At 42.0% G+C, this 24,313-nt stretch overlaps 1 protein-coding gene across 7 annotated transcripts in view; it reads right to left on the bottom strand.

Annotated features, from left to right (window-relative positions):
• SAMD12 (sterile alpha motif domain containing 12) overlaps positions 1-24,313 on the bottom strand; it is a 427,167-nt gene that overhangs the window by 369,240 nt on the left and 33,614 nt on the right. For all 7 annotated transcript variants that reach the window (XM_021090580.1, XM_013996531.2, XM_021090576.1 and 4 more), the window contains exon 2: positions 20,509-20,687. Coding sequence is in view for 5 of the 7 variants with exons in the window: in XM_013996531.2 (XP_013851985.1) it covers positions 20,509-20,687 (179 nt within the window). In the remaining 2 variants the exon portion in view is untranslated. The remainder of the gene's footprint in view (positions 1-20,508; positions 20,688-24,313) is intronic.

The raw sequence follows: 24,313 nt of genomic DNA, 5'->3' as shown, positions 1-24,313 counted from the left end.
TAGGTTTTTTTAAAATTCCATTTTCCATTAGGGGCTCTTTGTTACCAGAGTTCCAATAAATTTTTATTTTAAAGCACAAACTGAATAAAACCTCAAAAAGCAATAATATGCACTAATACCATGTCATCCACAGTGAATTGAGGTAGATACAATTCAGAAAGTTAGTGGTTTTTATGAATCATCCTACATATCGAAAGTGAAATAGGGGCAAACATAATTCAAGCCAGGGAAGCATCTCATCTGTTCAGGGACTCACCTGTGGACTCACACAATCATTTATTTTGTTAAAATTTGTGACATTTTCTATGATCAAGTTTTTCATCCATAGTTGCTTAACATAACTTTCTCTTTCTATTCACGCCTTCCTCATGTTGGGCAGTGTCAGAAAATCCAGACATTTTGGAAATTCAGCCCAGAGAACTTGAGGCAGATCCAAGTTAAGTTTGGGTTTAGTAAGAGGTATTTATAAAGTCTGCATGGCATTACATGGTTAGCTTCCATGCCTAGTTAAGTTACTACTAGTCACCTCAGTACATAATGACCTCTCAAAACACCTCTACCACCCTCTCACCTGCATGGACTCAGAGTTGACTGACACCAGAAGTACACGCATAGCAGAGGAAGCATGTTTTGAAATGTAATGAAGAAAGGCACTAGTCTTTGGAAAATTATTCTGATAGTTACACATGGAAAACTGAAAGCTGAAAATCTATTTCTCATGGACACTAGGTCAAAAGAACCCTATTTAAGAGACTTGACAATATGACATATTATAAACAGAACTTATTTTTTTTGCCTTTGTAGCAAATCTTAGGAAACAGGATTTATTATGATTTTGGTCTTAGGGCTCATGCATATATCCCTACTACAACCGGTAAGTAGGTTTGTAGGAGAGGTCATATGATACCAAGGCAGAATCACAAATACCAACACATTGTGGTCAAACATCCCAGAGGAAAGGTTTAATTATCTTTCTATTCTTCCTATAGAAAATATTATGAAATCAATGTTTTAGGGAAAGGCAGCCAATGAGCAAGCAGTCAAAATATGAACAGAAAAAAAGTACTATATAATCAGCTATAAAATTTTTTTCTGGATTATGTGATGTTTGTGATATTTATCAGCTCTTTCAGATGTGCAGTTTTTGTGTTTTATTGTTCTAAAATGGTTAATACCAATATTAATTTTTGCAGTTAAAATTGTGTAGCAAAATTCCAAAACTACATATGCTTCAGATCCCACAAAAGCCAACACAGAGATAAAAACAGAAATGGAAGCAACTAGACTAAAAGTGAAATTTCTTTCATTTTTTGATGAAACAATGAGATTTAAGGCCCAATTTTAAGAAAACTTAAACTTTTGATAATGCATAGCAAATAAGTCTTTTTATTCATGTATCTGGTAAGAACGACTTTTTAAGAAAAGCAACTTTTTATGTTTTAAGTTATATCTGCATTGTTCCTCTGCAGGATTTAAAATAGGAATTAAAACCATTTATAAATATCTCAAACTTTAACTCTAGGGTTATAATCATTGTCTTAAAGCTGCCTTCTTTAATAAAGGAAGCCAAATGTTAAATTACAACTCCCAACTTGAAGTAAAAGAAATTAGTGTATTAAAGTTTATGGTTCATGGGGCTCTCTGATTAATAAATTTTGTTCAGAAGGCTATAAAATATTAAAAAAAAAATCCTACCCAGTCTATATAGAAATTGATACTCAGTAATGGAGTATAAAAGGTAATTTAGAAATGTAATCTTAAACAAGTAATGCAGCATTTCTAAAAAGGAACACCATCCTTAAAAATTAGCGGAAGGCACAAATGAACCTTTCCACAGAAAAGAAAATCATGGACTTGGAGAATAGATTTGTGGTTGCCAAGGGGGAGGGAGAGGGAGTGGGGTGGTTGGGGAGCTTGGGGTTAACAGATACAAACCATGGCCTTTGGAATGGATTGGCAATGAGATCCTGCTGTGTGGTACTGGGAACTATCTATGTCTAGTCACTTATGATGGAGCATGATAATGTGCAAAAATAGAATGTGTACATGTATGTGTAACTGGGTCACCATGCTGTACAGTAGAAAAAGAAATTGTATTGGGGAAATAACAATTTAAAAAAAAAGTGTAAAAGGCAAAAAAAAAAAAAAAAAAAAAAAGCCGGACGGATGAGAAAGGGGCTTGATGCTTGATTGCCATCTACTGTAATATACACTAGATTTTTCCCCCTTGATTTTTGTGTCAAAAGCTTATAAGTTGCCCAAGAAGGGATGCAGCCTTCCTCTGTAAAATTCCTTTTGATGCAACTGCAGTAGGTCCCAGGGAACCTGTCCACCAGGCAGCTGGAAATAAAAGGAGAGACCTCAGGAGAGAAGTCAGGTCAGGAGATCAGGACCTGATGGTCATCTGCTCAGACACTGCCCAGAGAGAAACAGTACGAAAGACCACAACAGGGCTGAGAAGACAATCATGGAAATCACATATTTGAGGACTAAAATTAAAAGGTAACAATAAAAATAGATCGTTGTAATTGTGGTTTTAAACACAGAGGACACGTATACATGTTTACTCAGCAGCATTTTACAGAAAGAAAAAAAAATTTAAAAGAAAAAAAAAAAAAAAGGATATGGCTAAGGGAGTCAGCCAATCCCAGAGTACCCTAGAGAGGATGAGTTTAAAAGTGAGCAGAGGAGTTCCCGTCGTGGCGCAGTGGTTAACGAATCCGACTAGGAACCATGAGGTTGCAGGTTCGATCCCTGCCCTTGCTCAGTGGGTTAACGATCCGGCGTTGCCGTGAGCCGTGAGCTGTGGTGTAGGTTGCAGACGCGGCTTGGATCCCTCGTTGCTGTGGCTCTGGCGTAGGCCGGTGGCTACAGCTCCGATTCAACCCCTAGACTGGGAACCTCCATATGCCGCGGGAACGGCCCAAGAAATAGCAACAACAACAACAACAAAAGACAAAAAAAAAAAAAAAAAAAAAAAAAAAAAAAAAGTGAGCAGACTTCCACAAGTATGGTAGTGGATTCACCAGTGCAATTTTTTTTTTTTTCTTTTTAGGGCTGCACCCACCGCATATGGAAGTTTCCAGGTTAGGGATGGAATTGGAGCTGGAGCTCCAAGCTCCATCTGCAACTTACACCACAGTTCAAGGCAATGCCAGATCCTTAACCCACTGAGTGAGGCCAGGGATCAAACGTGCATCCTCATAGATACTAGCTGGGTTCATTACTGCTGAGCCATGACAGGAACTTGATCAGTGCTAATTTTATTATTAGTCATATATATATATATATTCATATATTTTTATATGCTATTGTGTATTTATCAAATACTACGTATATTTTTAAAAGAGTGGAAATACATACATGAGCCTGGGAATCACTTTTAATAGCTGCAGGAGTTCCTATCCTTTAAAAAAGTTATTAATATTTTATTTAACATTTTCATTCAAGTAGAATTGATTTACAATATTATATAAGTTTCAGGTATACAACAAATTTATGAGGTGACTCGAAGATTTTAAAGATTATACTCCACTTATGGTTATTATAAAGTATTGGCCATATTCTCTGTGCTGTACAATCTAGCCTTGGAGTTTATGTATTTCACACATAGTCTCTTAACCCCTTACTCCTGTCTTACCCCTCTTCCCACTGATAACCACTAGACTGGTTTCTGTGAGCCTTTCCTCTGTTATATATATTTACTAGTTTTTAAGAGTCCATATATAAGTGAAAACATATAGTATTTGTCTTTATCTGTCTGACTTATTTCACTTAGTGTAATATCCTCCAAGTCCATCCAAGTTGTTGCAGGTTTTCATTCCACTCTGATTAGTAGCCATCATCAATCATGCCCAGCGCATAAAGCTGAAGGCAGTTTCTCCCCCTGCTCTAACCAGGGAATGGCTCCAAAGAGATCCAGGAAGGAGGTGGGCAAAACCTGAAAATGCCGAAAATACCCAAACTCAATACATCTTTGTGTGTGTGTGTCTTTTTAGGGCTGCACCCATGGCATATGGAGGTTCCCAGGTTAGGGATCTAATTGGAGCTGTAGCCACCGGCCTATACCACAGCAACACCAGATCTGAGCTGCGTCTGCAACCTACACCACAGTTCATGGCAGCGCCATTCTAACCCACTGAGAGAGGCCAAGGATCAAACCGGCAACCTCATGGTTCCTAGTCAGATTTGTTTCTGCTGTGCCATGACGGGAACTTCCAAACTCGATACATCTTGAGCTTTCTCACATTTGTCTTCCCTGAAAGAAAAATCTAAGCAATGATCTGTGAACAAAGAAAGCTTCTTTCCCATAAATATTTGGATTAAGTATTGGATTAAGACAGAAAAGCCATGATACAGCAATAAACAGAACCAGTGCAAAAACACATGACTCCTAACTTCAGCTTCTAACGTATTTCTTACGGGTTTCTGAAAGTCATCCCTCTTCTTTGCCCGTCACTTTTCTCTCGAGTAAAACAAGATGGCTGGATGAGATGATTCCTAACATCCAGGCTGAATAGAACCACTCTTTAACCCTCTGTTTTCTGGATTTTCCATCAAGGCACACAAGCCTTCTGCTTCCCGAGAAAAAGCTGCAAATCTTGGGGTTCCACTGGGGATCATCCTCCCAACGAAATGGCAGAGTTGGCTAGAAACTGCCATGACTCACAGAAGTGCACTAATGAGCACTGCTGCAAATAACCTCATGGCATTAAACCCCAGATGTTGCCAATAAATATTAGGCAAGTAAGCCCAAGAGGGAAAGGGGTCATTCAAGGAGAAGCACTTTTGTCTCAAAGTCAATGTGCACATTCTAAGAGATACCTATATCACAAAATAGCCCATGTTTGCATTCTGGAGGGGAAAAAGAGGTCAGTGTCTCTAAAACAAAATAATTGCTTAAATGGATTAATACACATACACACACACAACAATGGGAAAAACAATATTCATCTCTAAATTAAGCCCAACAATGTAAACCGGTTACAAGTGCGGAGCACTTCGTGACTCATTCTAGAAGAAAGCATGAGCAAAAGGAAATCACAGCATCACATTGAGATGGGAACGGTGGCTAATTGCTGTCAGTTACATACCAACACCAATCAGGGCAGTAGGGGGATGTGCCCCACAACGTCCAATGTCCTGACATCGGTAACCATCGCTAGGATCCAGGGGAAAAGCTCTAAAACCTTCAAATAGCAGGTTAATTGTCATTCGGTAGTTCAGAGTGCAAAGGGCACTGATGGCCTCCACCTGCTGAGAACAAAGTCAAGACCAGCACTGACTGGAGAGTGTTAAGAACACTCATCTTTGTCAGGTTGCACTTGGCTTGCAGTTCAACAAGATGCCTGCCTATGAGGAGCTTAGGTTTGGGGCAAACGCTAAGGCCTTGTTCCCAGATGCCACCTTCATTAAACTGGTTGGGCTAGGCTTATGCTGCAGTAACAGACATTCCTCCAACTCTTGGGACACAATGAAAGTTTATTTCTTCGGCTCCTGGCAGTTGTCCTCTACATGGTGACTTGATCAAAGTCCCTTTGACTCTGTGCTTGTGCTCCGCCATCTGAACATGTGGCCACCACACTCCCTGGGAAGGGAAAAGGGAGCTAGAGGTTTGCGCCAGGGTTTTTGCTGCCCTGTTAGGGCCGCATGTTTCTCTCACAGCTACTGTCTAGAGCTAGACATTCTGGGACGCTGGGAAGTGCTGTCTTCCAGGAGCATAGGAGGAGAGTAGATAACAGCGAACACAAGAGACAACTACAAAGACAGAGCTAACAAAGAAGAGATACACCTTCTCGTCCCTACAGAAAGTTAATAGATCTTAAAGGCTTAAAACCTACCAGCTGTTCACCCCTAGAAACCCTACTGCTCCCCTTTTCTAACTGGCTACGCAATGGACTGGCCTCTTTTCACTAAATCTATAAAACGAGCTAAAAGTAAGCAGATATGATTGTGGGTGGGGGACGTAAAAATATTAGGCTGAGGAAAAAAAAGGTTAAGATGAGCTGTTTCTACCCAAGTGCTTTCATGCCATGCCATGACCCTCCAAACCAGTCTTGTCCTTAGGCTCATCAAAGCTCAATGATGACAGGGCAAAAACAAGTATCAAAGAAGCAGCAGAGGCAGGGAAATCAAAGAGATTAAACCTCCAACAAGTAAGGACCAATGAAAAATCCCTTGGTTTCTATATGTTTCCCCCCACCCCAACACACACACACACAGATAACCACAGCAGTGTGACAGACGTGACCTCTTATCTACAGCTCTGGCTAAGACCTCTCTTGGACACATGGATTCCCAAGTTTAATGGCTTACTTGACATTTCCTCATGGATGCAACTTAAAAATCATAAAATTACTATAGTCAAACTCCCAATTTCACCCCCAATCTTCCCCATTAACATTCCCCCCCCGCTTGCCATTTTTCTCCATCTTAATAAATAACTGCAAGGCCCAGTTCACTGCTCAAGCCAGCATCTTAGGAGTCAGCCCCAATTCCTCCCTTTGCCCCATAGGTCACACCTAATCACATCTTACCACTTCCATCTTCAAAATGAACTTCAACTTGGCCCTCTTCTATCCAGCTCTGCTGGGATCACCCTGGCCCAAGACATGATCCATCAGCTCCAGCAGCCACTTCCCTGCCTCCCCACCTCTCCTCTTGACAGCTTCTCACCAACCCTCTGGGAGCCTGAGTTTTCTCTTTGTAAGCCTCTCCCCTATCTGAAACCCTTCACTGATTCCTCCATTGCACTAAATATGATATTCAGGCAAAACCACAGTATCTCTCCAATGTGCTCTTGAGCTAACTATACATCTGCCACACTGGTCTCTTTCCACCCCTCAGCAGGAGACATACTTCCCTACTTTGGGGTCCTGGCACAAGCTGATCCTGCTCCAGGAAGGGTTCTTGGCCCATCGTTTAACAGGGCTGCTCTTGTCTAACATTTAGGTTTCATTGCAGAAAATATCCTTCCTTCCCCTCCCATCTTCTATGCCATCTTTATTTTCTATCTCGGTTTCTCAAAATCTCCGTTGGTTTCCTGGCAAATATATATTAGAGCTTTCATCATAGTACATGTTTTGAGATCCAGTTTCCACTCTGCCTTCCTCAATATAGTATCACCAGAGAAGGGGTCTAATACATACTTTGAATGTAGAATGACATGCATTTTACAGCGACAAAAGCCATTCTCACTAAAAAAGGGAGGGTTAACTGTACGTTTTATACTATGTCAGTGTCCAATACCCAAAGGTCACAAAACAAACTCCCTACAGAAACCTAGCAGGAAACCTCATGAGTGAAGAGGGCCAGAGACAGAACCAACGTGGAGAGGCAGCTCATCTAAAAGTGCAGCTGCTGACAACTCCAGCTGGTACAAATTTAGGCTTATTTCCAGATTTTTAAAAATTTTTCAAGAGAAGTGGGAAATCTGGAGCATTTAAATGAAGAACTTCAGGGTTTTTCCACTGCTGAAGATTAAACTTTAAGTTCCTGTGGGCAAACAAAACTTGTTAGTAAACCCAATATGGCTGCAGGCAACCAATTTGAAACACCGGCTTTAAAAAAAAAAAAAAAAAAAAAAAAAGTATTTTCTGTAATCTGTCTTGCCAAAATATTTTCTGAAAATAATAATTAAGAACAGCAATGGCAGCAAACTTAATAGCATGCTTAGTATATGCCAGGAGCCCTTAGAAACACTTTATATATAAATTCCAATGATACAAACAACCACCCAGTGAGATAGGTACTAGGCCTATCTCTACTGGACAGAGAAAGGAAGGACAAGAAACTAGCCCCAGGTTATACAGGTAGTAACTAGCAGGGTAGAATAGCGATCGGACCCCAGGTCCCAGAGTCTGTGCTTTTTACTATGTAAAGAGAAATCAAAATAATGAGATCACATATCCTCCTTAAGAATGTTCTGCTTGAAGAACTACAGAGACATTTCTCCCAAGAAGATATACACATGGCCAAGAAACACACAAAAAATGCTCAACATTGCTAGAGAAACATCAACTAGAGAAACGCAAATCAAAACTACAGTGAGGTTTCACCTCACACCAGTTAGAATGGCCATCATCAAAAAACTCTACAAACAATAAATGCTGGAGAAATGGGTGTGGAGAAATAGGAACCCTTCTACACTGTTGGTGGGAATGTAAACTGGTACAATCACTATGGAAAACAATATGGAGGTTTCTTAAAAAAACTAAATATAAACTACCATACGATCCAGCAATTCCACTCCTAGGAAATAACTATATTTCTCCAGATAACTTCTCTACCTGGAGAAAACCATAATTCAAAAAGATACATGTACCTCCATGTTCACTGCAGCACTATTTACAGTAGCCAAGAAACAACCTAAATGTCTATCAACGGAAGACTGGATACAGAAGATGTGGTACATATACACAATGAACTATTACTCAGCCATTAAAAAGCATGCAATAATGCCATTTGCAGCAACATGGATTGACCTAGAAATTATTATACTAAGTGAAGTCAAAGAGAGATATCACATGAGATCTCTAATCTATAGAATCTAACAAAAAAATTACACAAAAGAACTTACAAAACAGAAATAGTCTGAAAGATTTTGAAATCAAATTCATGGTTACCAAAGGGGAAATATAGGGTGGGAGGGATAAATTAGGGGGTTGGGATTGACATATACATACTATTATATATAAAGTAGATAGGTAAAGGACCTATTGCATAGCACAGGGTAATCCTCTCAGTACTGCATAGTAACCCATATGGGAAAAGAATCTGCAAAAGAATGGGTATATGTATATGTACAACTGATTTATTTTGCTGTACACCTGAAACAAACACAACTTTCTACGTCAACTATACTCTAATAAAATTTATTTAAAACAAACAAGCAAAAAACATTCTTCCTGACAAAACATTCTTTGATGCCTTTCTGTCTTCTGTTTAAGTTCTGGCTACCTCTAAAAAGGTACCACTGTCCAAGTATGTATAGGGTTAACCCTTCTTTATCTATTTAGTACAAAGTGAGAAAAGCCCTTATCAGATTTCTCCCTGCCCCCCAAACAAATTACACAATGTGCAATTCAGACATGAGCGCATTTAGGAGCTAAATTGCTTAACTATATAAAGAATAGATAAAGTTTGGCTTTGGTGTGGCATTGGGCCAAAATTCTATTAGGATTTGGCTTCAGCCTTGGTTTCTGGCAGGCCAAGCAGCCAAACGCTATTTCAACTTTACTTTTGGCAACCCCGACCTTGTGAAATTAATGATCGTTTGATCACGTAGGTTACTTACATATCTGATCATCTCATTGCAGCCCTGTTAGTCACAAAAATAGGGATGTTCTTTGGGCTATTGTTGCCAAATGAAAATACCTTGTCCAATAATAAAAGTAGGAAATTTCATGTAACTTATAAAAAGTCTCCTTTTTTATATTAAAAGTTTATCAGCCAGGGGAGTTCCTGCTGTGGCTCAGCAGTAACAAACCCAACTAGTATCCATGAGGATAGGGGTTTGATCCCTGGCCCCGCTCAGTGGGTTAAGGATCTAGCATCGTGTGAGCTGTGATGTAGGTTGTAAATGCAGCTCAGATCCCACATTGCTGTGGCTGTGGTGTATGTAGGCCAGCAGGTGCAGCTTCGATTCGATCCCTAGCCTGGGAACGTCCATATGCCACAGGTGCAGTCCTAAAAAGTGGGGTGGGGGTAGGGGGGAGCTTATCATCCAGGTGAAAATTAAAGGCACACTGATTACAGTAATTCATGTAAACAACAAATAATTGTGCCCCTATGGTGTACCAAGAATGGTTATGAGTCTAAGGGATCTATCAAAACACAAAACTGGTCCCTATCCTCCGAGTCTACACTTTTACACTTTAGTGGATGACCTAAAAAAAAAAATACATGTAAGACATAAGATGATACTGCTTTAGAAAGTGATGGATATATTGAGTAGGGGAGGGAGAATAACCCAAGAGCCAGGGGATCAGAAGCATTGAGAAAGGCCAAATGGTGCAGGAAGCCTCACTGAGGAGGTTATGCTAGAGCAAAGGTTTGAAGGAGTGAGCCTTATGCATCCTGAGAAAAAGAAATTGCAGGCAGAGGGAACAGCCAGTACATGGGCTCTGGGATGTGAAGATGGCTGGTTGGATCCAGGAGCAGCCTGAACCTGGAAGAGTATATGTAGCAGCAGATGACACAAGTGACTTGCCAGGGACCAGATCATGCAGGGCCTGGTAGGACACCAAAAGGACTCTGGCTTTTAATTTTAGTCAAATGAGGAGTGTTTACAAGAGTCTGAGCAGAGGAATAACACGATCTGACTCGCACATTAACAAGATCATTCTGGCTGCTGAATTGAAACCCACGTTTTATAACGAATACTGTGCACATATCTTTAAAGAAAGGAAACCACAGGAATGGCAACAAAATTAAGCTTGGTCTTGAAGACTTTTAAAAAGCATCTTCCTTAAATATAGCCCAAAGCTTTGGTTTATGGAATCCTTTCAATGAAACTGCCTTATGAGCTTCAGCCAAGATGGCAAGCCCAAGAGTTGAGGTCTTTTTTAAGTCAGTTGTCATTGGAGAGGAGGAAAGTTTAATGACTTGAGAATAGCACCATTAGCACGACCCTGTAGCATCAGAGTCTGACAAAAATCTATGTTGCTCTTTCACTGACCTGAGTTGAAAGAGTATATTTTCAGTACCACAAGTGTACAACATAAAAACCACAGGAGTTGACAGCTCTGGGAAATTATTACCACTACACTACAATGCCAATTTAAAAAAAAAAAAAAATCTGCTTGGTACAATTTTAATTAGGTTGTAATAAATAGGTATTCTTACTAATATTACAGATTCTTATACACCAGACATTCATTCTATGACGATGATATTCAACTTCAGCCAAAGAGTGATTTAACACTCAGCCACTTGACCAAAATGCGGTTGGTATGTATTCTGGACCAAATGTTTGTGGCCCCTCCCAAATCCATAGGTTGAAGCCCTAACCCCCAGAGTGGACGGTATTTGGAGGTAGGGTGTCTGGGAGATAATCAGGTTTAGATGAAGCCAAGAGAGTGGGGCCCCAGGATAGGATTAGTGTCACTTTAAGAAAGGGGAGAGAGGAGTTCCCGTCGTGGCGCAGTGGTTAACGAATCCGACTAGGAACCATGAGGTTGCGGGTTCGGTCCCTGCCCTTGCTCAGTGGGTTAACGATCCGGCATTGCCGTGAGCTATGGTGTAGGTTGCAGACGCGGCTCGGATCCTGCGTTGCTGTGGCTCTGGCGTAGGCCGGTGGCTACAGCTCCGATTCAACCCCTAGCCTGGGAACCTCCATATGCCGCGGGAACGGCCCAAAGAAATAGCAAAAAGACCAAAAAAAAAAAAAAAAAAGAAAGAAAAGAAAAAGAAAGGGGAGAGAGACTAGAGCTCACTTTCTCTCCACCAATGTGAGGTCACAGCCAGAGGGTCCATCTACAAGTCAGGAAGAGGGTTCTCACCAGGAACCAAATTGGCTGCCACTTGACCTTGGACTTTCCCACCTCCCGAACTGTGGAAACACATGCCAGTTATTGAAGCTACCTAGTCTATCGTGTGTTGTTACAGCGGCCCAAGCAGTCTGTAACAGTAGATGTGTAAGGTCACATGTGAAAGCAACATTTGAAAACTATTATTATTATAAGATCTTTCTCTTCATGAGCAATATATCATGGCAGTTTTAAGTGACTTATGTCTTACTACAGTGTTTTTTTCTTTTACAACCATTAACTTTTGGCAACTTGGATCCAAGCAGAACATAATCTGTAGCCATTTGTATATTTATAGAGAAGAAAGAAGAGAAAGCAGAGTGTTTTTTAAAAATGATTTCAAATATACTTTTCTACCTCCCACCCTCTCCCAACAGTTCTCCAGAAAACTGGGTGTGCAGTAACTAAAGCCAAGCTGTCCCACACCTGATACTGACTGAGGCACGGCCAAGACAATGGGTAGCAGTGAAGACATGCAGCATGCATCTAAACCACAGGTCCACTACGTAACCAGCTCCATAAAATGCATCCACTTCCTCAAAGTTAGATGGGGACAGCAATACCAACCATGCAGAGCCATTTACTATCTGACCTTTTATGGTAAAAGCTTGCAAGCCCCTCTTCTAAATGGTTACCTGAGTCCAAGTAGTCATAGTTCAACAGTAACTGTGATGTATCAGGGAAAGCAAAGATATGCTTGGAAATTGTATTAAATAACATGCATCGTATAAAAATGTTTTAGCATCTGGGTGTGAAATTAGAAAGAGAAGGTAATCCTGTATATGCTCAAGGATGGTGTGTGGCTGATGAATCACAAGGCCTCCCAGCCCCCACCAGGAACTAGCAGCAGCCCTCCAGCTGGGGGTGAAGGCAAAGATCACACCCCACTTTCTTCCATCACCTTCTGCTGCTCATCTTAGCCTCAAGCTTCTCTCACAAGTTCTACTTTATCTGCTCCTTGAGTTCTTCACTTAGCTGAATTGACCAGGGTTCTTGGATGCTTTTAGGCTTTTCCAGTGTTGCCCATCAAGGACTCAAGTCTTCATTTTTTATTTTTTTTTTTGTCTTTTGTCTTTTTAGGGCCACACCCGCGGCATATGGAGGTTCCCAGGCTAGGGGTCCAATCGGAGCTGTAGCTGCTGGCCTATACCACAGCTACAGCAATGAGGTATCTGAGGTGTGTCCGTGACCTACACCACAGCTCATGGCAGTACCGGATCCTTAACCCACTGAGCGAGGCCAGGGATCAAACCCGAAACCTCATGGTTTCTAGTCGGGTTCGCTAACCACTGAGCCACAACGGGACCTCCTCGAGTCTTTAGAGCACAACTACAGAATGAGCTTACTGCTCATGTGTGCCACCTAAGTTTGTCTCTTTCTTAAGTACAAATTATACACATGCTTTTATACAGATGCATACAATGCTGGAATTTCTCGACCAATTCTGACCATTATGACTGCCACTATGGTTGAAAGGTTTATGTATAAAAAAGCAAGTTTCAGGCTGGAGAGGAGAAGCATTTGGGCAGAGTGCCACCAGACAAACCATCCCTGGAACTCCGATGCCCTTTCTTTGCTTTGTTATAATTGTCGATGGAACTGTAACTGGGCTCTGATCCAACCACTGCGAGGAGCGCCCTCTCCCCTGAACACTATCCTCAGTGGCATGCACCACGGTCTTGGTACACAAGGAAAGGAATGTCAACCAAATGGCTGCAAGCATTTGTTGTTTTGTGTGGATCTGTCAGCACAACAGAGTGGAAAGCACTGGCCAGGTGTTAGAATTGCTGTGTTTTAGGCCAGACAGTGCCACTCCTAGCCTCAGGATTTTGGAGAAGCCATTTAATCTCATTCTTACCTATGAAATCAGGTCCCTTCTTTGTTGATCATACCATGAAACTACGGCCCGAATATACGCTCTACTGTCATACTTTTCAGAGCTCAACCCTTTAATAATAAATGCTCACCTGTTCAAATATGGGTTAACTGCAGTTTCTCCTGAGATCTTTTCAAGCGTCCAGTGCATATGTAGTGGGGCTCTGGAACTCACTTAGCATGAAGTCATTCTGGCTTGCCTCTCTTATTCTGACCCCTGACAATTCCTAACTAACTATGTGCTCATTATGTTTCCTGTGCATTATGTCCTTTCATATCATTGGTGACATTATATTGGGTTGGCAGCTTCTTTTAGAGACATGCCTGCTCCCAGAGCCAAGAAATACAGATAGCCAAGAATTAGATCATTCTATCCCCAAATTGCTACAGACCTTCTCAGAGGCAGCTGAGCTATGTAATTTGATCAAGGGTAATATAATCCACCCTTCATCTTTGACCCAAGTCAAAATTCTTTGAGCTTTCTGTTTCAGTCCCAGATGACTGCTTCCTGCCCACTATTATGAATGTCCACCAGCCGCCCTCCAGTCATCTCCCATTTATCCACCTGTGGCTTATCCACAGCACCAGGCTTTCTCCTCCCCCCTGCCTCCAGCACCAAATTGCAGGCCAGCTCCTTTAACTCTGTGCCAAAGATATACAAACTAAATCTAATATTAGCCTAATGAGAAAAGGCTATCTGCTGCCAAAGATTCACAGAATGCATCCCAAAGCCAAGGGCAGGCAATTATTCACTGTTTTAGATGCTGGCACTGCTTCTCCCTTATATAATACAGCAATCAAGATTTTCTGTGTTTCTATCCAAGGAAGAAAAAATTCTTGTAGCATTTTAACCTCTTCTTTTGCCTCATCCAGACTGTCAGTGTATCAGATTATATTTTCTTTTCAAGTAAATCATTAGCACATTTAATGTTAAAGGAATGAAAAAAAATCCTGGTTTTAGAGGCATTATTCTTAGATTTGAATTTCATCTTCCTCCAATGGTTAGCCAGAAACTAAGTTTTGGGAAGTCATCCAAAGCCTTTGTTTTCTCAGCTGCAAAATGGGGATTTTATAAATAAAAAGGCAGGGGGCAGTCACACGTATACAGGGGACACGAAAAGCCACCAAGACTCTTGATCAGTCCTCTGATTCACCACTTTACAGGCTCCAGTGAATTAGCCTTGTGGGCAAGAAAAAAAAAATAAAGATTAACTTTATGAAACCCTTATTTTATAGCCATGAAAACACAGCGTACGTTTCCTCGTAAGGTCAGAGAAAATCAGTTTTAGAAGTCAAGAGTTTCTAATTTCCCACTGCTGTGTTTAGGCCGTTTGTGAGGACACAGACCAGAATTCCAAGAGAGGGAGCAGCCAGGATATTGCCTGCTGATGGGCTGATCTTTCTCCACAGGCCAAGTTGCCATGGAAACGCACATTCCAACTATCAGAGCATTTAGGAATATCACTTTCAAAACAGACTCCCTTTTCCACATTCTTCTTATGATTGAAACACATGTGCCCCCAGGCCCAAGAACAAAGGTCAGAGAGAATGTTCGCACAATTCTATCTTTTCATCTTACTCCTATACTGGGAGATCGTCAATGGCTTCCAAAGATCAGAGCAGCTCTGTCCAATAGAACCTTCTGTGATGTTCTATGTCTGCGCTATTCAAAACATCATCCCTGGACTCATGCAGGCCACTGGAGATTTAGTTGGTATGACCAGAGAAGTGATTTTTTTTTTCATTTTATTCATTTTCATATGTGTCTAGGGCCATGCACAGCTAGTGGCTACCATACTGGATGGTACAGATAGGAAATAAATCCATGCTCCTAGCACTCAAACCCCATATGACTTGGCCCCAGCCTACTGTTCCAACCTCAGCTCCCACAACACAACTCGTGACTCAAGGAGACTGCTGCCCAGTGTGCCTGAGGATGTTTGCGGCCACCCCTTGGCTCAGAGAGCCAGGACTTCACTGCTTAGGGGCTCCTTCCATTCTTACTGCTGGGCATTTGAATGTTACTTGCATTACACACCATAGGTAAAGTTCTTCCTCTACCTACTTTCTCTGGCAATCCCATCCTCACTGCACTGGGAAGAAAGAGTTAGTCAACCTCAGGCCAGTCACTCACAGGGCTGCCTCCTGGAAAGATGCTATGTGGAACCACACCTGGTCTACAGGACCGTGAGCTGGCCTTGAGCCCACATGACTAGAGCGGTAATAATGATGGAAAATAGGGGCTGTGCCTTCAAGGAAATGCATCCTCATCTTGGCTCTCCTCTGGGGTGGTTGTACACGCCCCTGGGTGGGGGAGGGAACAAAGGAAGCTGTTTACCTTCACACCTCCTGGACCTGAGGAGATGAAGGGTGAGACTGACTCTCCCTTGCCTGGTATTCACCTGTAAAGCTAAGTCAACATAGTTTTTGCCTTTTGAACTTAGGACTGCAGCTGTGATATGTATGCATACTCTCTGGATTCCAAAGTCCTTGTTGGCATTTAGGACTCCCACTGGTAAACATCTTTTGCAAATCCACATTTTAATTAGATCTAGCTTTTCTAACTAGCCTTTGCTACCCAGTAATAAGGCTTAAAAGTAAGCTTGGTTCTCTAGTGATGTCTCTTTGGTCTATAAGAGTGGAAGGCAACTCGTGGCATGGAGAACCTCTTTCTGGAACTAGAGTCCTAGTTTTTTGTGTAATTGGGGCCGAAGGTCCCAAATCACATTTAAGATAAAGATGATTTTTCTCAGAATATGTAGAGATAAGAGGTTTTTTTGTTTTTGTTTTTATGGCTGCACATGCAGCATACAGAAGTGCCCAGGTGAGGGGTCAAATCAGAGCTGCAGCTGCCAGCCTATGCCACAGCCAGATCCGAGCCACATCTACAACCTACGCCACATCTCATGGCAATGCCAGATCCTTAACCCACTGAGCAAGGCCAGGGATCAAACCCGTATCCACCCATGTCAGTTTCTTACCTGTTGAGCCACAAAAGGAACTCCAAGAGAGAGATATTTTTTAATTAAAAAAGGATATAAAATTCAGGGTCAAGATGGGAGATTAAGCTCAATACAATTCCTTCTCAGGCTCCAGAAACTTCAAGATGCTATAAAATATATTTTTATGTAAATTTATGGAAGACCAAACCTGACATGAAGGAGGAGGAATCTACGTGCCAGAAACCCACAGCAATGAGGAAGCCTGAATTTCCCTATGCCCACTGGAGATTTGGAACAGGAACTGACTTCAAAGCCCAACATGGCCAGAGCCAAAGTGGCAAAGCTCACAGGTGTGCGAGGGAGCTGGAACCAGGTTCCCGTGTGAAGCCTATGGAGGGGGGAGCCCATCTGGAGAGGGCTTGATTTGCTAGTCAGTCAGCAACAAAAAGAACATCAAATTGAAACATAATTAAACACCTGGTCAAAGCTGTTCCATCCCCAAAAGTTCATGAAGAGACAAACACAAAAGCACCTCATCAGTGCTCCCTTCAGCAGCACAAAGATCAAAAAGGCATCTCATCGAAGGGCCTCCACATTCCAAGGCACACATGGTCCCCAAGGTAACTACCCCCCCTTGGCAAATAACAAGCAAAACTGGAACCCTCTGGAGGAAAGAAAGCACCATCAAAGGCAGAATGCCAACTCAACAAACAAAAAAAGTCACAGCTGAACTGCTTAAGTTAATGAGACAATCTGAAAAGGGCTTTAAAATAAATATGCTTCAAGAATGCTTATCTTTAGGGAGTTCCCATGGTGGCTCTGTGGTTAACAAATCTGACTAGGAACCATGAGTTGCGGGTTCGATCCCTGGCCTTGCTCAGTGGGTGAAGGATCTGGAATTGCTGTGAGCTGTGGTGTAGGTCACAGATGTGGCTTGGATCTTGCATTGCTGTGGCTCTGATGTAGGCCGGCGGCTACAGCTCTGATTCGACCGCTAGCCGGGGAACCTCCATATGCCATGGGTGTGGCCCTAAAAAGACCAAAAAAAAAAAAAAAAAAAAGAATGTATATCTTTAAAAAAAAAAAAATCAAGTGCAGAAGAAAGTTTTCCCCATAAAATTTCAGCTCCAGATATAAACTGCTGCTCAAACTGTGGAGTGGACTCTTTCAGATTCCATGATGCCTTTTACAGAGAAAGGACATTTTTATGAAAAGGGGAACATGCTATACACTGGGTGGCGATCTCCCCCTCAACTCTAAAAAGAAGCACCACACTCATTTTCCCACATAAACCCTGCCATAGGCTAAATGTCTCCACTCCCCGAAAATTCATATGCTAAAACCCAACAGTTATTAGGAAGAGCGGCCTTTGGGAAGGGCTTATGGGATGAGGGTGGAGCCCCCATGAATGGGATTAGTGCCCTTGTGAAGGACTCCAGAGGGATCCCTGGTCCATTTCTACCATGTGAGAACCCAGTAAGATGATGGTGAGCCGTCTATGAGCCAAGAAGCAGGCTCTCATCAAGTACTCAATCTGGTGGCACCTTGATCTTGAACTTCCCAGCCTCTAGAACTGTGAGAAATAAGTGTCTACTTTTTTTAAGCCACTCAGTTTAAGATATTGTTACAATAGCTAGAACAGAGTAAGAAAAATACACATCTGCTCCCTCACCCTTATAAAGGGAGAGTTCTACTCCATTCCATGAATAAGCGGTTTCTTTAGCCAGTGTCCTATGAATGGGCATTGCTTTCATATTATAAAGATCACCAGAGGGACCATTCTCCTGCAGCTGTCTTTGCACTCCTGCATGATAATTTCCTTAGGACAAGTTCCTTGAGAGGGAAGTACTGGCTCAAAAATTATATACATTAACAAATTTTGACAACTACTATCAGACTGTCCTCCAGAAAATCTGCACCAATTTACATTACAGAGTGGCTTTAAAAGCATGCATTTCTAGCCAGAGGTTTTCTTTTTTTGTTTTTGTTTTTAGGTGAGTCGAGGGTAGGTCAAGTTACCAGAGATTCAATTATTTACCCCAGGAAAAAAGATGACTCACAACTCCAATAACCCTCTAAATGCAACAGAAGGGCACATTTACATGTGTCTGTACATGCACAGAATGCATTCACACTGTCCGTGGTACAAAATCTCCAGGGTAAGTGACACTGCAGGGTAAGTGATTACTGCAGGTAGTCACTCTGGTACTCATTTTCATCTTGTCCTCCCAGCAATCATGGTTGTCATCAAATCTTCCATGAAAAAATAAATACCTTGAGTGCAACTAAAAGCTTCTAGTCTGTTCACTCTGATTCATAAGGTCCATGTGGAGACACTCAGAATCCCCTCTCCACTCCAATTGTTTGGGATTTCACTGTAGATGATCTGGATAAATGCAAAGAAATCTGGTTTCCAATTAGTCTATTCCCAAGGAGAGATTCATTGTGGATTACTACATTCTCAGTGAAGTAGGTGTGCAGCAGAGCAAACGTGAAGTGATCTAGAGGCACAGGCAAGTGCTGCTGACATGAAAACTCAAGGTTGACAACAATATCACGTTCCGAATAATTCAGCAGCAATCAAATCACATTAGATTTGAATTAAACTTCTTACGTTACCCATCTATTCTGCAAATAAGAGAATCTGGATCTGTTTAAAGTGGAATTAAAATCAGGGAGGTGTGAATTTTTCCCTACTCTAATTTTTAATATTTTAAGCATCTCTTCGAAAAGAGCTTCCTCGGACATAGCATTTACCTGGTTAAAGAAGACCCTTCAAACGTTTCTTTTCTTCACTCTTTCAATATGCCTGTGTGGCATCACTGGCTGATCAGACAGATGTCATAACAGGGCTCACTTATTCCCAACTCTTCTCACAAACCAAACATCCACGATCAACTAATTTCCTATGAGGTGCAACTTCTCTCAACTAAAATGTGTAGAACAAGATATGGACAATACCTTCCTCATTAATCATTCCCCACTCCCTACAACACGCCCACACACACACACAGTTTTAATGTCATCAGTTTTTAATTATCTACACTCACGAAGGGAAGCAACTGTAGTAATTACTCAAAACCATAGATAAAGTAGAAAAGTTCACATGTGATTTTGGAAGGCATGTTTTCGGGACTGGGAAGTAATTACTGTATTGCAGCCAGGTGCCCTTTCCACGTAATGTTTTGTTTCTTGGGTGGCTGCGAAGTTTGCTTTCCAAAGTATGCATACATTCATGCCCTCCACAAACATGTGACGGGCAATTCCTTTGCAGGAAACGCACAGGGGAGAAACCAAGTGCCACATAAAGATTACGTCTCTGTTTCCAAGGAGCAACCTCATATGCCCCTCCAACAAGAGTATCTTCACCGATTTCAGACAAAACCCCATACAATGCCAGTTTCATTGTGGAAAATCTTTACAAGACATTTTCCTTGCTAAAGAATCATCTCCCCTCTAGCTCCCTGTTTTATGGCTACATCTAGGCTAAAAACTAAAAGAACAAAGTAGCCTGCAACAAAATAAAACAATTATACCTGTCATTAATTAGGGTCCTGTTTATTACTCTCTACCTCACAGAACTGTTACAGAGACAATAAGCCAGTATATCAAGAGTCCTTCAAACGGTACCCGGAATACATGTATGTATTTAATAAAATGTCAGTTGCTATTCATTGCGTTTGTCCGCAAAAGCTCCTCATACTCATGCAGACAACTGGGGCTTTGGCGAAACACTTCCACACACACTGTATTATTGCATCTGTTCAATCGGGTGGGGGAGGTAGTTTATATGATATCCACTCTTACAGGTGAAGAAGCTGAGACTTGGAAGGTCACATGACTTGCCCCAAATCATAAAACATTAAATCGAGGCCGGGCAAACAAAACATTCAGCATGAAGTCCAAGGCACTCTGTAGATCATTCTATACCATTCCCAAGAGTCTCATGCTATGAGACTGACCACAAATGTGTTTCAATTTTCCTCAAAAGGGGATGCAGTCAATGTTTTCATTTCTGATTCCATGCAATCAGGAGCAGTGTTCCTTTAACTGAAGATAACTATGATAATCAGTGAAAGCACCATCAGTTCTTCTCTGGGGCTGGACCACGCAAGATCAAAGTTGCAGCCTCAGAGTCCTTAACTGACTGGATTATGACCTACCTTAGCTGTCTCGGCTTCTGCCTGCAGTCGCTTGGGGGTTCCTTTTTGGTCAAGCACCTTCTGGAAGTTTTTGTTTTTAATGGATTGAGATTCAATGCCTTCACCTTCAATTTGCAGTTTAATACCTTCGGCACAGGCAGGGTGATCAATACCCCGTGGGTTCAAACCGCAGTGGAGAGCTAGGAAAGAGGGGGGAAAAAAAAACCCAACTCAGAAAAGAGATCTGCTGAAGAAGGTGTCCCTGAAAGACACTATTTCATCTGGCTTAAGTGGGAAGAAATAAGGCATCTCCAAGCTGAGAGGTGGGGTCATACTGGGGCGATGACTGGTGAGGAGGGAGCATGGTAGGGAAGGGAATACGAAGCTGTGAAGTCAGGAAGACTAGAGTACAAATCCCTGAAACCATCAGTTTCAAGTGTCTGACCTTGAGCAAGAGACGAATCCCCACATTACGAGAATAAGAGTCAGGCAACTTGGTGACTGCCTCCCACACATGCAATTATTTCGACCCCCTGCAATTTTGTTTATATCTCTGCTTCCATCTAGAAAAATCCTCATTCCCTCTGGCTTCTGAATCTTCTCTATTCTTTCCAGCATCTTCTCAAGTATACCTTCTTGTAGTCATTCAACAAATATTTATTGAGCACTTACTATGTATCACTCCTGGGTCAGATCCAAGAAATATGGATTTACATAAGATGGATGTTGGCTTCCAAAAACTCAAAATCCAACAGAAGAGGCAGATAACAGACAAATGAATGAGTGGTTTTACAAGAGTCAGTAATGCTTCACAAAAGAAGGAAAGGTCAGCGTGGAGGGGTCAAGGGAGTCGATCCTAGTAGCTTTCTATTTTCATCTTACTCTCTCTACATCCTTTCATGTGGATACCCTCACAAATAGGATCTAAAGCCCATTCTGAGGAGTCCCTCCTATGTACCCGTCACCATCAGTGAAACAGCAGTGATGTTATAGAAAACATACATTCCACCTGGATGACCTGCATGAACCACCAGGGTGTGTGTGTGTGTGTATTTATGCACATGCAGCTGGTCGCTGTGCATAAATATGTGTGTTTATGGTCGTATGTGTGTTTTGAGGTCTCTGGTAGAGAATTCCCTCCTCTGTGACCCCCAACCCTTCCAATGTTGCTAAACTTCCATTATTATCCCCTGCCTTTTGGCCTCAGAGAATTTAAGGCCAGAATATTCAATCCCCTGCCATCTCCCTCCAGATTCCACTTCATCGACCATGGCCTTTTACTCAGCATCGTCAGTTGTCCCCTTTCTCAGCATTCTTCCCCTTCAAAAGACATCTGTGATTCTCAAATTCTTCCCTTTACTTAGCACCCCATCCAGGTCAGAGCTTCCTTTTCTCTGGACTAGGCTTCTGAAACAATATTTCACACCTGAAGGTGTGACGGAGGGCTTCCCGGAAGAAGCAGGTGTTCTTTTCCCATTCTCCCACCACCTCCCTACAGGACCCATCCATTCCCATTGCTTCTGATCCAATCTAATTTTAAATCCAGCCTAGAAAGGCATCTCTGGCGTTTCCTAGTGGTTAAGGATTCTGCATCGTCATTGCTATGGCTCAGGTTTGATCCCTGGCCCTAGAATTTCTGCATGTTACCAACATAGCCAAACAAACAAAAACTTCTATGAGCTTCAGACTTAAGTAAAACTGTTATGCAACTTCCCAATGTCAATGTGTCACAGATCTCACACTTAACATGGTCAGGCTGAACCTTGGTTTTGCTACCAAAAAATATTCACCTTTTCCAATCTTCTGCAGTTACACAGAAACTGGAGTCCTCCTTGACACCACTCTCTCCATAATTCACTGCATCCCTTCCATCTGTCATCAGAGCCAGTAAGGTCTACACTTGAAATGCTGCTTGAACCCATCTACTTCACTCCATCACTTTGGTCCAAGCTACCCCATCTCTCCCTTAGACCACAGACCAGCCCGACTGTTCTTCCTCACTTGACACCAGCAACCCCACTAAGAAACGTATAGGTCGGGTCACGAGACTCTTCTGCCTCATACATTCTAATGGCTTCATCTTACACCCAGATCAAAGATCTTTAGTGTGGCCAACGAGACCATGCAGCATCTATCCCCTTTCTACCTCTCCCACTACCCTATCCCTCATTCACTCTACTTGGAGCACACACTTCCTTGTCACTTCCTTGAACACTCCAAGTGCTTTCATGCCTTCTGGACTTTATATACAATGTTTCTTTGCTTGAGCTGTTCTTGCCCATTCTTCACCTAATTCCTCCTCATCCTTCAGGTGCTGGCCTAAATACCGACTCTCCAGATATGTCTTTTCCTTAATCCTATTCCTCATTCTCTCCCCTCCCCAAGTACATCATGTGCCTGGAACAGTAAGTATTCAACAAATATTGAATGAATGATCTTAAACTCGTTGTACAAAGGCCCATATGCATGTGATCTTATTTATACCAAAATTATATGAATTTATCTTCTAGTCTTTAAGCTTCCTAAAACAATAACAACCCTATTTCATGGTGCATAGTAGGCACTCAATATGTACTAGTGCATACCTCCACCCTCAGACTTTTTGGTGGATCGCAAATAATCTTCATGAAAAACTCAGACATAATTATATTCATTTCACAGATAAGGAAAATGAGGCTCAAAGGGTTATAGTCATAAAAAGTCATACAGGTGTCTGTTGAAGGTCACAAAGATCATGCATCATTTAGGCTGCAAATGATTTCAAGTTTTAGATGAAAAACCCTAATAGATTAAGTAGTAAGGAAAATCATTAGTTTTCAGGAGAGGAAGCCCAGTAATGGGGAAAAGTTCCGAGTTTGCTGACTTCCCAGCTTAACAGTGTCATCAAGGACTCTCTTTTCATCTCTCCATTCTGCTATCCATTCCGTCACCTTTATCCTAAGCCTAGGTCCCCACATGGCACCAGAGCTACAAGCTTCTGGTTCTCATGAAGCAAGGCAACAGCTTGGTTGACCATAGTCCTTTTTCCCCATTCCTCCTCCAAACTTTCATCTTTTCTCATTGGTCCCAAGTGAATCCCACACACCCATCAGTGAACTAAAACTCTGGAAGTGGAGACAGGATTACTCTTAAAGCAGCTGATCTTCAGCTAAGGTCAAGTCCCTAGACCACACTGCTGCTACTCACCCAGGCAGGGGGGAACAGATGCTGGAGCACTAACCACAATGCCCAATTCAGGCAGTGGTAGAAAAAGAACAAAACCTATGAGAGCATGAGACTAATTACTGTTAATATCAATCAGCTTCCCCATCCCCTAAGATTAGCCTACTTACAATGAATCAATTAAATATACGATTGTGATTATTAAAAAGAGGTGTGCTTGTGTAGGGAGGTGGGGGATTGGCATGGGATGGAGTTAGATATTAATGAGGAAATGTGAAAAAAAAATATTTTTGATATTGCTCCAGCCTGGTTCCCAGTTGCTTCCTGCCTTGACATTCATGGCAGAGGAATGTCACTGAGCTGCTTGTAGCTTCTAGTACCTCCTGTCCTCCTCTGCCACCACCTCGTCATTCATCAGACTCCATACTTCCCTCACCTAGGCTCAGGATGGTCCCTCCTCCTAGAAAGAGGTTCTACTCCACCTGGAACCTACTTCCTTCGTGGGGAAGTGAACACCCACGCAGTTCACGTATCTGTTCAGACTTCTCCAGAAGGCCTTCGAGGAGCTTCTGGCATCCTGATGCCTCATCTCCTGTCTGAGGATGCCTGTCTAATTCATCTGTCTACCTCACCGACCCCAACTACAAGCTCCACAGCCACTGCT

The sequence above is a fragment of the Sus scrofa genome, chromosome 4 (assembly GCF_000003025.6).
Source record: "Sus scrofa isolate TJ Tabasco breed Duroc chromosome 4, Sscrofa11.1, whole genome shotgun sequence".
NCBI lineage: Eukaryota > Metazoa > Chordata > Mammalia > Artiodactyla > Suidae > Sus > Sus scrofa.
This window is presented reverse-complemented; position numbering and strand designations above follow the sequence as displayed.